Below are 15,254 nucleotides of genomic sequence, written 5' to 3'. Positions count from 1 at the left end.
TGATGCTTATGAGACTTAGAAAAGTTCCCTCAATGTAAATAAGGATCAAATGTATAATTGATATTATGAAATAGGAAGAAAAGGTCTAAAGGAGTAGGGGAAGTGGGCGGGGTAGGGGAAAGGAAAGAAGGGAAAAGAAAAAATATGAGAAAATGAAAATAAATGGAAACAGAGTCTTTGTAAATAGGGAAGGGTGGAAGGGTTGAAGGGAGGACAGGGGAATGGGGGAAAAAAAAGAACCAAGATGCATCATGTAATGGTACAAGATCCCAGTGATGAATGCAACTGTACTGTATACCTAAAATGTACCAATAAACATAATGGAAAAAAGAAAAAAAAATTGCCCTCAAATGGTGTAAAGAACTGGACCTTTGGATTTTTGTGTCAAAAACAATAATGAAAATTAATCTAACAAATGTTCTTGCAGCTAACAAAAATTTAGTTGACCTACACTAATCCTAGAAATCATAATTCTTCTAAGGAAAAAGTACTTGTTTTATGACAAGTATACTTTTCTTCTTCCCTGTGAAAACATATCCTTCATTTCCTTTACTTTTCCACGTTATCTTTAAAATAAACCTTATAAGAAAATGTGGTAGAACTGTAACCATAATAAGTTTCTAGGAGACAGTTACACACCCCTGTCTAACCCTACCAATTCCATTCACACTAGTCTGACTGAGACCATAAAAAAGTGTTTCTGTTGTCTATAAAAACAACAAACCTAGTGCATTATAATGGGGTTTGTAGATTCAAATAAATGCAGTTGAAAAGTAATATTAAAGTAAGATTAAAGTTAAAAGTAAGATTAAAGTATGAAAATTTACCCTCTTAGCATAATTTCATGTCTTTCTTAACTTGTTTCTTATTTTGTTGCAGACCCTGACTGAGCAAAACTTGGTATGCAAAGGGAGCTTTATAATGAAGCAAAAACTGCAAGCTCTGCCAATACTGCAGTGTGGGAAATTGCTGATATGATTTCTTTGCTATAATTATTTCTCTGGATGTCTGATTTGTTCCTATTGCATCTCACTCATTATTACTTTAATATATGGAAACGATACTTGTATTTTTTAGCATATACAACATAGTCTACAATAGTTATTTATGATTTTTGCTGGGTGAAATTCTAGACAAGAATGCTTTCCAAGTAATTGAATGGTTACTTTCAGGAAAATACTACTACTGGGTCTTGCCTTGAACACAAGAGATATCTATTGCTCATGTCTTCAAGTGGGGCACATCCAGATTTTCATTTATTTAACAATTATGATTTGAGTCTCTACCAAGTCATTGGGAATATATCGGTAAATGATAGATTCTGTCCTGATGGAGATAAGATTTCAATAAGAAAAACTAACTAAACTCATGCAATTTAAGGAGTCCACACTTTTGCTCCCTTCAATCTCTACAGTTTCATCCTTGATTAATGTCCCTTCCAATTTCTACCTTTGCCTTTTACCAAGTTTTATCATATAGAACTGCTCTCCTGTTTCTGAATATTTTCAGAAATATTTTGCAGTTTTTCCTGTTCTGGACTATCCCTACATTTTTTTTCTGTACCTAGGTAAACCCAATGCATTTTTAATTTAAATTCTGTTTTCTCTGTAAAACACTCCAGGTTGCTTTGACTAGACTTAGCCATTCAATCTTCTGGAGTTTTGATACATTTTGTAATATGTCTGTTTCTGAAGTTATCAGATTGTTCTGTAATTATTTATTCATGCTTTGACATTCCTTGCTTGAGTGTACGTGTTCTGTGTAGGGACCATGTTTTGTTCTTCTCTGTACGGTCCTGCAGTGCCTCAGACAATGTCTGGTGCATAGTTGCTGAATGAATGGATGTGGTGTTGAGTGCAGAGTTGTCTTGCCCACCACTGTTGGCTCATTCCTACTGCTAGAATCGTGCGGCCTAATCCTCCCACAGATGACTCCAGTAATCAAAGCCATCACCCCCAATTGTCAGATCTCTCCTGGAGTGACTCTTCCTCATAACTGTGACTAGGCTTTCTTTCTCTTTGTGCTTCTTTTCATCTCATCTGTCTCTTACAGTTTTATATTTGAAGTTTTTCTTTTCTGGCTTTGGTATGAAAAAATTGACCAGATAGCCATTAGCCATAATGAAAATGATTCAATCAGTTATGGGATACAGAGGCAGACTTTTTAAAACTTTGACTTTTAAAAGGCCTTTATTTGGTGTCATTTTGGGGAGTGAGAGTGGAACAGGTTGAGTTTTAGATTGATTTGTTACGATTCTTCATGTTTGAGAAATCTAAAAATTTGTAATTGCGGACTCTAGGTATACAGTATCTCTTAGTTAGTAGTGTCATGCATTTGACAATTTGTCAAAGATTCTGCCTGAGACCTGAGATACCAAAGATTCTGCCAGAGACCTGAGATACCACGTAGATGGTACTAGACCTGGTAGACAGCCTGAGGCTGAGAATAAGTTAGTTGGGACCAAGTTTGCAATTCACCTCTCATGTGCAAATTGTCACATTTATGTTTGAGAGGAATGTTCTTCTCTTTCTAATTTATCTAGCCCTGAGGTAGGGTTATTGGTTTCCTTTGGTGATTCAATAAAGTTCAGAGAGGTCAATTATGGCTTTTAGGCATTTTTTTACTAATTTACAAACAGTATAGGAAGGTCACTGGTTTTGGCAATTATCAGAGATTCATGCTACAGCTAGTGGGACACTGACATTCCTTGTCACATAGTGAAAGTGACAATATTGCTGAAAAGGGTGCCAATTAAATTGAGGTATGTGATAAAGAAGCAGTTTGAGATATCTGTCAGCCAGCCAAGTGCAGAGCCATTTCCTCCATCCTTTTGTTAAATATCTTTACCATGTTATCCTGATACATACTTGGTTAAACACCTTAAATACATCCATGAAGTTTCCTGGGGGGTCAATATAGTCCCAATTTTATATCTAATGCCTTTGACATCATCATCTAGTCATAAGAACTGGCATTCATAGCAAAACCCCTGAGGCAGTAAGGATTCTTCTTCACTTTCTATGAACTGTATTTCTAAAAGAAAGAACATATTTTGGCAAGCAGTTTTGGTTTAAATCTTAGCTAAATAAGACTTACTAGTCAGAATAGAAGACGTTCTGTTTTGCTTAGCACATTAGTGTGAGTGTATGTTTGTGCCTGTGTGTGTGTATGTATATAATGGGTGCCCAATAAATATTGATGGAATTAAAAAATATCTAGAGGAGGTAGCTGACTGAAGTTGTACTTTATGCCTCTTTAAGACATATTCCCTGTGTAAAATTTTATATTGTTTCACAATCAAATGCAACATCAGAAAGATTTCATTGGAAATAGCATTATTGATTTTTAGAGCAAGTAGGATTTTCCAAGATCATCTCAGCTCCACTTTCCTTATTTAAAGTTAAGAGAATAAAAAGTGTTAGGTGACTTCCTTTATGTTTTAAAAAATTGAAAAATTTTTAACCATCCCTCAGAGAGGGTTTTTTTAAAACCATCACAATTTGCTTCATCTGTTCCAGAGGATCAGAGTTGGGGGTTCCCTAGAGGAGGGTTTCACTGACATTAACCAAAAATCTAACACAGGACCTTAATATGCTCCATTTCATGGTGGAATTAAATGTATGAGCAGTCACTTGCCTTAAGTGGTATTTGTGAAATAATTTCGTGTGTGTGTGTGTGTGTGTGTATGTGTGTGTACTTGCTTGTTTGTGGTATTGGGGACTGAACCCAGGCCTTTACCCTGAGCTTTATCTCCAGATCTTTTAAAAATTTTAAGACAGGGTCTTTCTAAGTTACTAAAAAGATAGTTAAGGCAAAGTTTGTTACTGCTTTTTTGCTATAGAGTTAAATACGTGCATCAAAGTCCAATATTTCAATGTTCATTGAAAAGGTGCTAGGTAGAATCTGTAGAGACTCTGCAAGTAACAAGTTCAGGATTTAAAATAATATATATGTGTGAAAATAAAATAATATATGACTACTACTATAAATCATTAATTTTGATATAAAAGTAGTTCATAAGATTCCAGCTATATTGAGCTATTCTTCAAAATAACTGATGCATTTTTAGAGGAAGAAAATTCAGTGAGATAAAGTTTGTGTCCAAAATAGAATTTGTAATATTTTAATTAAGCTCATAATATTAATTTAAGTAAACTAAAGGCTTTATCAATAACCACAAATTCAATAAACATTAAAAATATTTTTAGTTTTATTTTTAAATTCTTTTCTCCAGATGAATCAGTCACATTGTCCATTGAATTTAGAAAGCATAAAATACAATTTGATTGGAATTGATACATTTATTTCTCTTGCAGGCACAGTGGGTATTACATAAATTCTTCTATTTTCTTCTTTCATTTAGGGTGAAAAATCAAAATACTTTAAAGTACATTTTAAAATACTTGTTCAAAAGACAAAAATTATGACAAATTTAAAGATCCTGGTTTGTTATTATTTAAGATTCTAGAATTGGGCCTCTCAGAACCAAAGATCTCTGGGGAGGTACCTTGGTCAGACAGCATTGATGTACAGAAAACAGCACTGACAGAGGATGGTTTAATTGGTTACAGCTTGCTGCTCTGCCTTACTTGGAAGAGCTGACTGCCTGTGACTGACCAAAGCTCAGCTGCTGTCTCTGAATGACACTCGCCTATTTGTACTCAGGTTGCACCATCACCCTGGTGTTCGCATAGAGAGGCATCCTCAGGCCTACATTTAATTTAGCATTCTGATGCTCACATTTTGAAATGTTTGAATGAATACACGGCTAACTGCTTTTTAAAATAGCAATACATTCATAATAATTAATTAATTCATGGCATTAAGTAATTCAGGAAATGCATACAAAAGATGAAATCTCTCTCTAACAATAGTTTTCCATTAATATATGTTCAAAGAACACTGTATTTGCTCTTTTTGCAAATTGATACAAATTGAAATGTCCAGGAAGTAACTATTAACAGCATGCCACCATAATGCAAAATGTGCTTGACCTTCTAGAAGTTCAACACTGCATCTCCTTATCTGCACTGTATTAATTTCATCATCTTCCGAGAAAGGGCTACTTTTCCCCTAATGAAGATTATTTAGCTTTACTCTGTTTAATTTTTAAATATATTTAAATGATTTTTATTGGTGCAATAATTAAATATCTTTATGAGGTAAAGTGTGATGTTTTGGCATGTATACATAGCGTCTTGATCAACTCAAGATATTTAGGTTATTTGTCATCTCAAATATTATTTCCTTGTGATGAGGACATTCAAAATCCTCTTCTTCCCATTTTGAATTATGTGATACAATATTGTTAACTATAATCTACCTTTGTGTATAAACATAAGAAGTTGTTCCTCCTCTATGGCTGAGGCTTTGAATTTACTGACCCATCTCTCCCTGCCTCCCTGTTTCTTTCCCTTCCCATCTTCTAATAAACACTTTTTGAAAGACATTTTGGTGATTCACTGAAATTGCTTTCTATTGTTAATTTATGAAAGAGGATTTTGAAACACATATTGTTGAAAAACAAGTATGCACAAAAATCTTCACAAAGTCTGGATTAACTTTTGTGTTTGAATGAGTCAAGAGTAGAATTAATAATCTTAGTTTGTTGAAATGAAAGTTTTGTTATTATCTATTTATTTCTTCTTTGTAAGGATCTGCTTGGCCTATTTCTTAACTACTTTTAAGACAATGACATACAGGGTAATAATTATTGTGATTCTGTTATAATTTTGTTAAGACGTTTTATTTTTTCAAAAAATAAAAAATCTTAAAAGAATATTAAAAAAGACTGCTTAGAGCTATGAGGAATTAAAATACAGGTAATAAAGAATCATGTTCAGAATCATAAAAAGCTTTTCTTGAGGAGGAGGGAAACTTTATAGGACAATGAAAGTGCATTATTTTCTCACAATACAGTAGACTGTCATAAATCATAGAATGTCTACCTGAGAGGGGTTTACAGGGACAAATGTCTATTATTATTCTCCTGATTTCTCTTCACCCATGGTAGAAAAGAAGCCTTTTAACATTCAGCAAAATGAATGGGAAAGGTAGACTCTGAAGTTTTAAAAGTTATTCAAAATGTCCCCCAAAATAAGATGTCCAGTGCCCTTAGCAGGAGCTCATTTACAGCTTATTCAGAGTTTTTCCAGAGCCTGTGAGTGTGCTGATTTTCTTCTTAGAAACCAGCTAAGCCTCTGAAATGGGTCACTGTGCTTTGGGCACTCAATGGCCTCCTCTAGACACAGTCTTTTAAGCCCAGGTGCTAAGTGGAGGGTCTTTCTGAGCCTTACTCAACCTCTGCCAGGAACTTGGCAATCCAGGGAGGGCTTAGAATTGGCTTCACTGTGGGATTCATCATGAGTAATTTACAAAGCTTCAGTTGTTCAGGTCAAACAACTCAAACTCTCAATACAGGGGTGGGTGTGGGAGGGAGAGAATGGGAGTTGACGTTCAAGTGACTGCATTGCTTAAGAAACAGAAGAAAGTTTTCTTTTTTTTAGATTCCATAAATACCCAGAAAAATGTTCATATATCTTGAAAACTTACAACCTTAATATTTTGTTTGGACTCCTTAAGAAATAAACTGGAGTGATACGTAGGCTTATAACTAATATTTGCAAAAATAACAAGTGTTTTAGTTTTTATTTTTCATTTTTTCTTATATAAAAATATAATAGAAGGAAATTCTTTGTGAATTCCTTTTTAGTACAGTCTGACTTCACACCATTGAAATGCAGCATATTTTGTAATTATTAACTTTTACAAATGGTAAGATATAGTTAGGGAAGTTTAAGATGTCTAATTCACTACCTTTAGGTATTGGGAGGAATTTCTGAAACATATTTTAGTTTCAATTTTTATCTTTCAGTACTGAAGTGATTCTTATAAGTCAACCTCAAACTTGTCAAATTTACTACAAATAAAAAAATCTATAATTATATGTAATAAAACTATGTGTAACAAATTAATCCAATATTAGATTACTGTATTGTCTAGCCAAATTTGTAATAACTATGAGCAAGCATTTGTAAAACCACTAGATGGCATACATTCACTGCACTTTGGGCTGAAGACAGTTTTAAACCTTTATCATGATATGCAGGCTCAGGGAGAAGGTAGAAGTTATCCATTGTTGGATGATATTTTCCTGTCGTTGGACACAATGACAAAACTCAGTTTTATCTTTTCCTGCCTTCTGTAAATCAAATCATCACATATTTATTGAAAGCTTCATTAAAAGAGTCTTCCTTTGTAAAGACAGCTGAAAATCAGCTTCATTTTGGTGGTTAATGCATTTATTTAAAATATCTAGCAGAGAAATATGCTGTACCCAATATTCCACTTAATTTTCTCTTATTTCATTGTTTTATGAATTTATATTTCTAGTTCTCATATAGCTAATTTCTAAAAGGCATACATTTTAATATTTTTTAATACTTTGATAGCATAGTCCAAATTTAAAAATGAATATTTCTGAAAACAGAAGTCCAGGAGCTCTTGATGATTTACCAAGGGTCCTTTGCTTCTTATAGTTTACAGCTGTCTGAGAAATTCATTGAGACCTAAAATTCAAAATTGCCTCTGGTGATAAAGCATTATGATTTAGTCCTGGAGACAAATCAGAGCAAATACCCAAACATCACACTCAAAACCAAAAGGTTGAGAAAAGATATCTTCTTATATGACGTATAGATGAATAATGAGATAAAATATAGGACTTACCTGTTCTAATATGTTTTGAAGTCTCTCTATCTCACAATCTATTACAAATTTCTTTTCTTGTCTTCTGTCAAGTTCTTCTAAAAGTTGCCTGTAGCTGACATCATTAAAATTTTCCACACATATAGCACTGACGTGCCAACCATTTTGTCCTGCTTTTTCCATAATAGCTTGAAGTATCGAGTATCCTATTGGGGAGGGGGAGAATTACCAAAAAGATGCTTTTATTTCCCTTTAATGACTTGTGCAGCCTACATCAATATTTTATACTCCAAAATTGCTCTGAAACTGAGAAATCCGAGTGATTATTTCAGAATAATTTTTTCTTTCTTTCTTTACTCAGGGTGACAAAATATCTGGAGCGATTGAATGAAGTAGCAAACCATAACTTATGTAAGCTCTCAACATCTCTGTACTGCAGAATATCCCATTGTTCTAGACACATTTTTGATAAGATAGACCACCTGTAGTAAAAAAACAATTCCTCAACCCTTTTTGTTATTTTACTCCCTGGATAGAATTTATTTTGAACAACAGATTTGATTTCCCCCTAAGCAAGGCAGAATATTTTTGGTTCAATATGGAAGAGAAGAAATGGTACAATGATAGTGATTGAAGACCCACTATTGTCAGAGCCCCACTCTGTGGACAGATGGATACTGTAAAGGCATTATTTAATAATCACTTTCTCTCTTTGCCGGAGAATGATTCAGACTAGAGTAAGCTAAATAACTCCTAGGTGAAACATTGAGAACTCATAATACAGTAGAGGATACAGACATTCAACTAAACAAATGCAACTTAGTTTTTAAAGGTGTAATGACCATTATTTAAGGTAAAATGTTGACCCCAGGAAAGGCTTAGTTAAATCTGAATGGGAGAAGGAAAAAGTGGGAGATGAGAAACCACTTGATTTGGGTATTGAAAGCTGAGAAGGAACATGCAAGCTTGCCAGAGGTGGGAATGGTTAATAGGTGAAGATAGCTTTCTATGAGAGGAGGGGATAGTCTCTATCCTATTCTTGGTCCAGATCCCTCTGCATGTAGAAGACATGTCATCTGGTCTAAGCACCTGGGTTAAGGAAGGAGTCTGTAAAACTGTAATCCCAGAATTAAGAATATATCTTCATGCCAACACTCGTCTCATATTGTCCGGCTTTCTCCAACTCTGAGTCATGAATTGTAATGTGAAAGAAGAAAGGAAAAAAGATCATTTGATTTTATAAATAGCTCTTAAACAAGGACTGCTTAAGATTAGAGCATGAAAGCCAGTATTTTTTTTCATTTTATAGCTTGGCATAAACATAATATCCCAGCTCTATTTAAGAAAGTCTAATACTTATTTGAGCTAAATCTATAGTAACTGCCTACATTTCCTTTCTCTTTAAGTTCTGGAGTTAGGATAGAGATCTAGGTGGATTAAAAGTGAAGATTTAAATCAATACACAGCACTTACAAGGTAAACATATTTGTTTGGTTTTCTGATTGGTATGTGAGTTTCTCAGATTCAGAGACTTTGATTTTGAGGTATGTTCTCCGCATGTCAGTTTCAAACATTATGATGCTCAGGTATTATCAACAGATGGAACTGATGATGAGATCATATTTGAAATATAAATTATCTGATAATCTGCCAAATGAAATACTGTGGCAGTCAGGATTCATTTTTATCTAAATGAAAAAAATTCCCCAAAGAGGAAGAGAGAGGGCCTGTTAATTACTATATAATTATTCTGGTATGTCTATTGCTCCATTTAGTCTTTCCTTTTGTAATGCACGCCAGTGATTATCTTTTCAAATCTTACCTAAATCCAGGCTCCCCACACCCTGTATCTGCCTGAAAATCAAGACTCTTTTCTATTTTCTATTCAGGTCATATGCAAAATGATGGCACTAAACCTTTTATACTATATGTATGTCTTCATACCTCATTTATTCTGCTCTTGGGATTTGCACAGGGATGGTAACTGAGGCCATGTTCCCTGTATTCATTTTTTGACACTTAGTGTGTTGTTTGACTTGAAAAGAACACTAAAATGCCAGTTGTTATCTTACTTTTCCTTTTTCTCCTTTTATTTACTAACATACAAAAATAATTCTAAGTCATTTGTTTGCTTGATTGTTTTAGAAATAACAAATGTGGACCACACATTTATCTTCCTGCTCCTTGGGATCAGTTCACAGATTGGCTCTGATATCTATATATTAATTGTTTTTTGGCATCATGTGGCTGTCAGACCTCATGTTGGTACCCGGCATCCATGTTGTTATTCTCCTGCTGACATGACTTTCACAGGATGTAGAGACATATACCTTCTGATCAAATAAATATGTGTTCCCACTTACATAACAACACAAAATCATAATTCAAGGGCAGCATTTCATTATCTGATTGTTCAGATTTACACATGAAGCTAGAATTGAAAATAAGACAAAACCCTAGAACACAATCTTTGTTAAATGTCAAAGAAAGTTGGCTACCTAAAAAGCCACATTAATCGCAGTCAGAAATAAATGGCATCTTTTCAGTGCAGTACAAAGGACATAGTTACAGTTTTCTGAGCCTTGTTGAAACTTATATTCTTTTATAAGCTGTGCTTGATTTAATATGCTCTCTTATTATTCATTGCTGCTCAGATGTGTGTGTTTTATTTATTTGTCAAGATAAGTAGGAATATATTATAACTAGGAGAAAATGCTGCTCTTGAATGTATGATTATATAACTTAGTTGTTATATAAACTAGAAAATCACAAGTCAGATCATTATTTCTACACCTGGCTATGATTTATATCTTCTAATTATTAAAAATCTGTAACACAATATTTGTAGTCAAAAATGAATGCTGAAGTTTTAGGTGAATATCACAACTTCAACAGGAATTTACTACATTAAAGAATGTTTTAAACCTTGCTTCTACATGGACAGCTTACTTTTTAATTCAACATAATTCACTGAAAAAACAAGACCTTATAAGATACATTAAAATGAACAAAGACATGATTCTTGTCATTACATGGAATTTACTATGTGGCAAAACTGATAGGTACCTGACTATTGTGCAAAATAAACAGTACTCTATAAATAACTTTAAAGGAATAAAAAGATATTTTAGAATAGTAGGGACAGTGTATCATGAACATAATCACATTATTGGATCACATGAACATGATCACATGGACACTGGATCACATGAACATGATCACATTACTTTATAAAAAGTTACTGAGTCTTTTTTATATTTATCAGAGGATACTATCATGTACACATAAAATATTTTTAAAAATGTTATTATATTATAGAGTGAACTAAAATTCTGTTAAATAGAATGATAATGAGGTAAGCAGTTCTAAGCTACCACAAACTTACACATCAGCACTTCTAATATCATCCACGGATAATGACCTATTTTGGATGACTAGCACCTCAAAGATGCTGCTATCCACACAAGCTAGGCTTATTTAATATTCTTCTTTTGCCAGATTTATCTGATTCAACTGTCTGTACACAGAGCAGAAGGAATAGAAGCAGCAGAAACTTATGCCAGGGAGGAGATAACTTCAAAATGACAGGAGTTGTCCACATGCCATAAAAATTTCACTTGGATGAAGACTGAAAATTGTCTGGTGTATTCTTCAGTGAGAAGGTCATTGGGGTGCTCAACATGAACAGAGAACGGGAAGCTGAATATAGAAGTTCTATTTCAGAGGAGTGAAGAATTGAAGAGAAAATGGAAATAGCTGAGTTACAGAAATTATCAAGAAATATTACCAGGGTAACAAAGTTGTGAGATGAAGAATATATGGTTTGATCAATATGAGAGAGAGAAACATCTAGGTTATGGGAGGTAGTATGGGAAGGAGAAAACTAAGTCCTATAGGGTGTTGTTGAGCCTGAAAAGGATAAGTGTCCAAAGAAGATAGTGGCCACTTGTACCTACTCAAATGAAAGCTGCCCTCAATGGTCTCATAAATTGCTATGCAGATACCTACTACTATGCCATCAACTTCTTTGGTGTAGCTCAAAACTAGAGAATTTGAGAAGAAAGATATGCATGTGTGGAAATCTACATCATGCAGTATATTGACCTGAGTTTAAAAGAGAAATAGGATTCTGTAATCTTCACTGCATTTAATACCATCATACTGGAACTGTAGAGCAGATTTAGTAGCCATTTAGTTTGGACTCTTGCCAATGCAGCTTAGTATTGAAATAACATTTTCAAAGGCCACAGTCTGGATCTCAAAGTCTCAGCACACAGAAGGAGTAACCAGCACTGTAGTTTGTTTACAATTATCTGCAGCTGTGATTATAGCATTTATTTGTGCCAGAGTTCAAGACAGGCATAGTGAAATAAGCAATGATTTTCTTACTTATTTAGCATGGTGCTATACATGTAAACCCAAGATAAGATGAAATGTACAAATAATCCAGAGCAACAATAGGAAATGAACCTTCAAAGATGGATTAAAAATGACCTTTTTCAAAGGTAATCATTTAGGTCTTAGATTTTCCCTAGGCCTCTTGTATTTTCTGACAGTAACATTTATTGTCTCCTGACCCCTCTTTTACAGTGTTCCTAGATGATACCTTACAAATGAATTTGATACTTCATTTCTTTAAAGTCAAAGCATTAGTCAAAGCAAAGTAGTAGTCTGTAAATTGTTCTCTAATAGCAATTCTCCTCTTCATTCAAAACAATGAAATTTAACCTGGGTGTATGGACAGCCAGAATAAATGGATTTTCTCACCTCTTATTCATCTGAGTATTGTTCAGTGAACAAGTTTTGGCCAATAGGTTATGTAAAAGCTTCAGGAGATTTTCCTCAAAAGACTGCAGGAATATGCCTTTTATCTTGCTGCCTGAATGTAAATGGCACCTCTTGGTCATATCATCAAGGCTATGAATGATGAAATGACTTGAACATCAAGGCTATGAATGATGAAATGACTTGATTGAAGGAACTTGGGCTCTGGTTTATTGAAATGGAGTGCTACTCTCTTGGTCATCTATGCAGACTTCTAAATGACTGAAATAAATCCATTATCTTGTTTTAACCATTAGTATGGCTTAAGGAGAATTTTCAGTCAGTTGTAAGTGAGATCAATCTTGATTAAGAAGGCATATAATGAGTATTCTCAGCTATTGCTACAGATTCAAGGTAGTAAGGACCTTCTCCAAAAAATGCCCAGTCACTATTATGTCTTCTTTCAGTGCAAATGTAGAATTTTATTTCAGCACTACAAATGACTGAGTCCATTAATTTATATACTCATTTGTTTACACAGCAACTACATTGATCCCTGCGAACAGAAATTCTAATTATGGCATATCTTTATACAAATCTTTCATTGTTTTCCTATTATTTTTAATAGCACTAACATCTGTTAATATGTGATTGCTACCTGTGTCTACAATCTCATTTAGGGTTACTATCCTCCTTGCTACCTACACTCAGCAACACTGGCCTTTTCAGATGTATAATAAGGTACCATGCAGTCCTACCCCAGTGCTTTTACACATGATACTGCTACCCTTAAAAGAATACTTCCTTCCTCTTTTGCCTTCTATTCATTTAGACCTCAAATAACATACGTCCCGGGCTAAGTCACTTCCTACTGAAATAATTTCTCTCTTAGCTTTCTGTAAATTTATCTCAGAGAGTTTTAATCATAGATTTTAATTATATATTTGAATGATTAGAGTTTTCCTTACCCAGTATACTTGGGTTCCATGAAGGCAGAAACTATATTTGTGGTCAGTATGTTGCACAATAGGTGCTCAGTGAAGAATTGTTCTACTCAGATGCAAGAATAAGTTAGTGGGCAGTTTATAGACAGGAATCAGCATATCAAAAGACTTAGAAGATGAAGCCTGGATCACATTCAGGGGCTTGAAATACTCCATTTTTTTGTTGTGTATTTGGAAGGACAGAGCTATGCGTGGAAAATCAGGGTGGTTTGCAGAATATAGTTTTAAGCCTGGAGAGCTTAGTAAGCAAGGGACAAAGTTGAAGAGTCTTCTCTATCATTTTAAGGAATTTGGACATCTCAAGGACATTCAGAAGACAGTGATAATACTGAATGGGATCATTATAGTTGAAATGTTGTGGGTAACAAAGAAACAGAAAAACCACTTAGGAAGCTGCACTGTGGTAATATGGATGAGAGGTAGTATGAGCTGGATTAGGGAATCATGCAGAGAAAGGAGAATAGATTCTAGATTAAGAGGACAGAATGAACTACCCTTGTGATTGATGCAACATAAGGAAAAAACAGGAGGATTTGAGCATGACCACCCTTTGTTCTCCAGGTGGCCATTCAACTTTTCTTTTCTGTTGAAATTCCTCAGTTGTTTTGGATTCTCAGAAGTACTTGTTTTTCTATGTGGATACCAGATGTCAATTGACTTCTGATGAAAACAACTCTTATAGCCACTTCCTTCGTCACCCAAAGAAGTATGATAAATTCTGACACAGATTGGTGAAATCCTTTTTCTCTCTTACTATAGGCATCTGGAAATCTTCTCTATAGATTCTGAATATTCTGTATGAATACATTAGATCTCTTTTCAAGTTTGCCTTCAACGCCTTATCTCTTTAGAGCCATGAGCCTTTATCAAAGTCTTTTTACAGTATAAGGTAATTTATTTTTATTGACAGTCTTGAAAGACTAATATCTAAGTCATAATAAATGTCCATAAGTTCTATACAGTTATTATTTTACCCATAAAGTGAGATTTTTATGTATTTTTATATCACACTATCTAAAATTCAGAATTCTGATTTTATTTTTTTATATCACATTATACAAAACTCACAACTAAACTTGCATAAAATGCAGCCTTGTATTCTCATAAGAGAAGTATGATACACTTTTGTAAATGAATAGGGATTCAAACAATTTGCTTGTATCAAGCTTTTAAAGTACTGAAGACATGATTTTGAATATCAAACCTATTCAATATGCCACCTCTTTGGGAAATGAAAGTGTTAACAGGGAAACTGATCCCTCCTGCAAGCACTCCAGAGCAGTGAGAATGCCCAGAACTGAGATATGGTCCTTGGAAGGTGGAGATGGTTTGCTGAAAGGAGATGCTGAGGAAGAAGGAACCACAGCATTGTAAGACAAAGGAACTGAAGGAGGAAGCTTCAGGAATCCTTAATAAATCCTTAATAGTTGTAATTAGTACACTGCTTTGCTGGGGTAGTGGAGTCACAAACCACATTATGCTTCATTGGTGTTATACATTAGATCTAAAATGGCTCCCAAAGCCTCATGTGTTTGGAAGATGAATGGATCATGGGGGTTGATTAGTCTAACAATGAGTTTATAGTTAAATGTGTGGTTAGGAGGTGGGTCTGGCTGGAAGAGGTGGAGCACTTGGGGAGTGGCCAGGAAGGGTGTATCTCCCTTTCCAGTGCCTCCCTTGAACTCTGCTCCTCCACTGCTGTGCTTCTAGCTGCTCTCCTTTGTCATGGCCTCTGCCATGTTGCTCTGCCCCAGAGCCAGCTGACTACGGACTGAAACA

At 34.5% G+C, this 15,254-nt stretch overlaps 1 protein-coding gene across 10 annotated transcripts in view; it reads right to left on the bottom strand.

Moving 5' to 3' along the window:
• Gria4 (glutamate ionotropic receptor AMPA type subunit 4) overlaps positions 1-15,254 on the bottom strand; it is a 364,899-nt gene that overhangs the window by 107,768 nt on the left and 241,877 nt on the right. For all 10 annotated transcript variants that reach the window (XR_002386758.2, XM_004856477.3, XM_004856476.4 and 7 more), the window contains one exon: positions 7,729-7,913. Coding sequence is in view for 9 of the 10 variants with exons in the window: in XM_004856477.3 (XP_004856534.1) it covers positions 7,729-7,913 (185 nt within the window). In the remaining variant the exon portion in view is untranslated. The remainder of the gene's footprint in view (positions 1-7,728; positions 7,914-15,254) is intronic.

This window comes from Heterocephalus glaber, unplaced genomic scaffold, assembly GCF_053883595.1.
Source record: "Heterocephalus glaber isolate CG9 unplaced genomic scaffold, H.glaber_assembly_v1.0 deba00001429, whole genome shotgun sequence".
Lineage (NCBI taxonomy): Eukaryota > Metazoa > Chordata > Mammalia > Rodentia > Bathyergidae > Heterocephalus > Heterocephalus glaber.
This window is presented reverse-complemented; position numbering and strand designations above follow the sequence as displayed.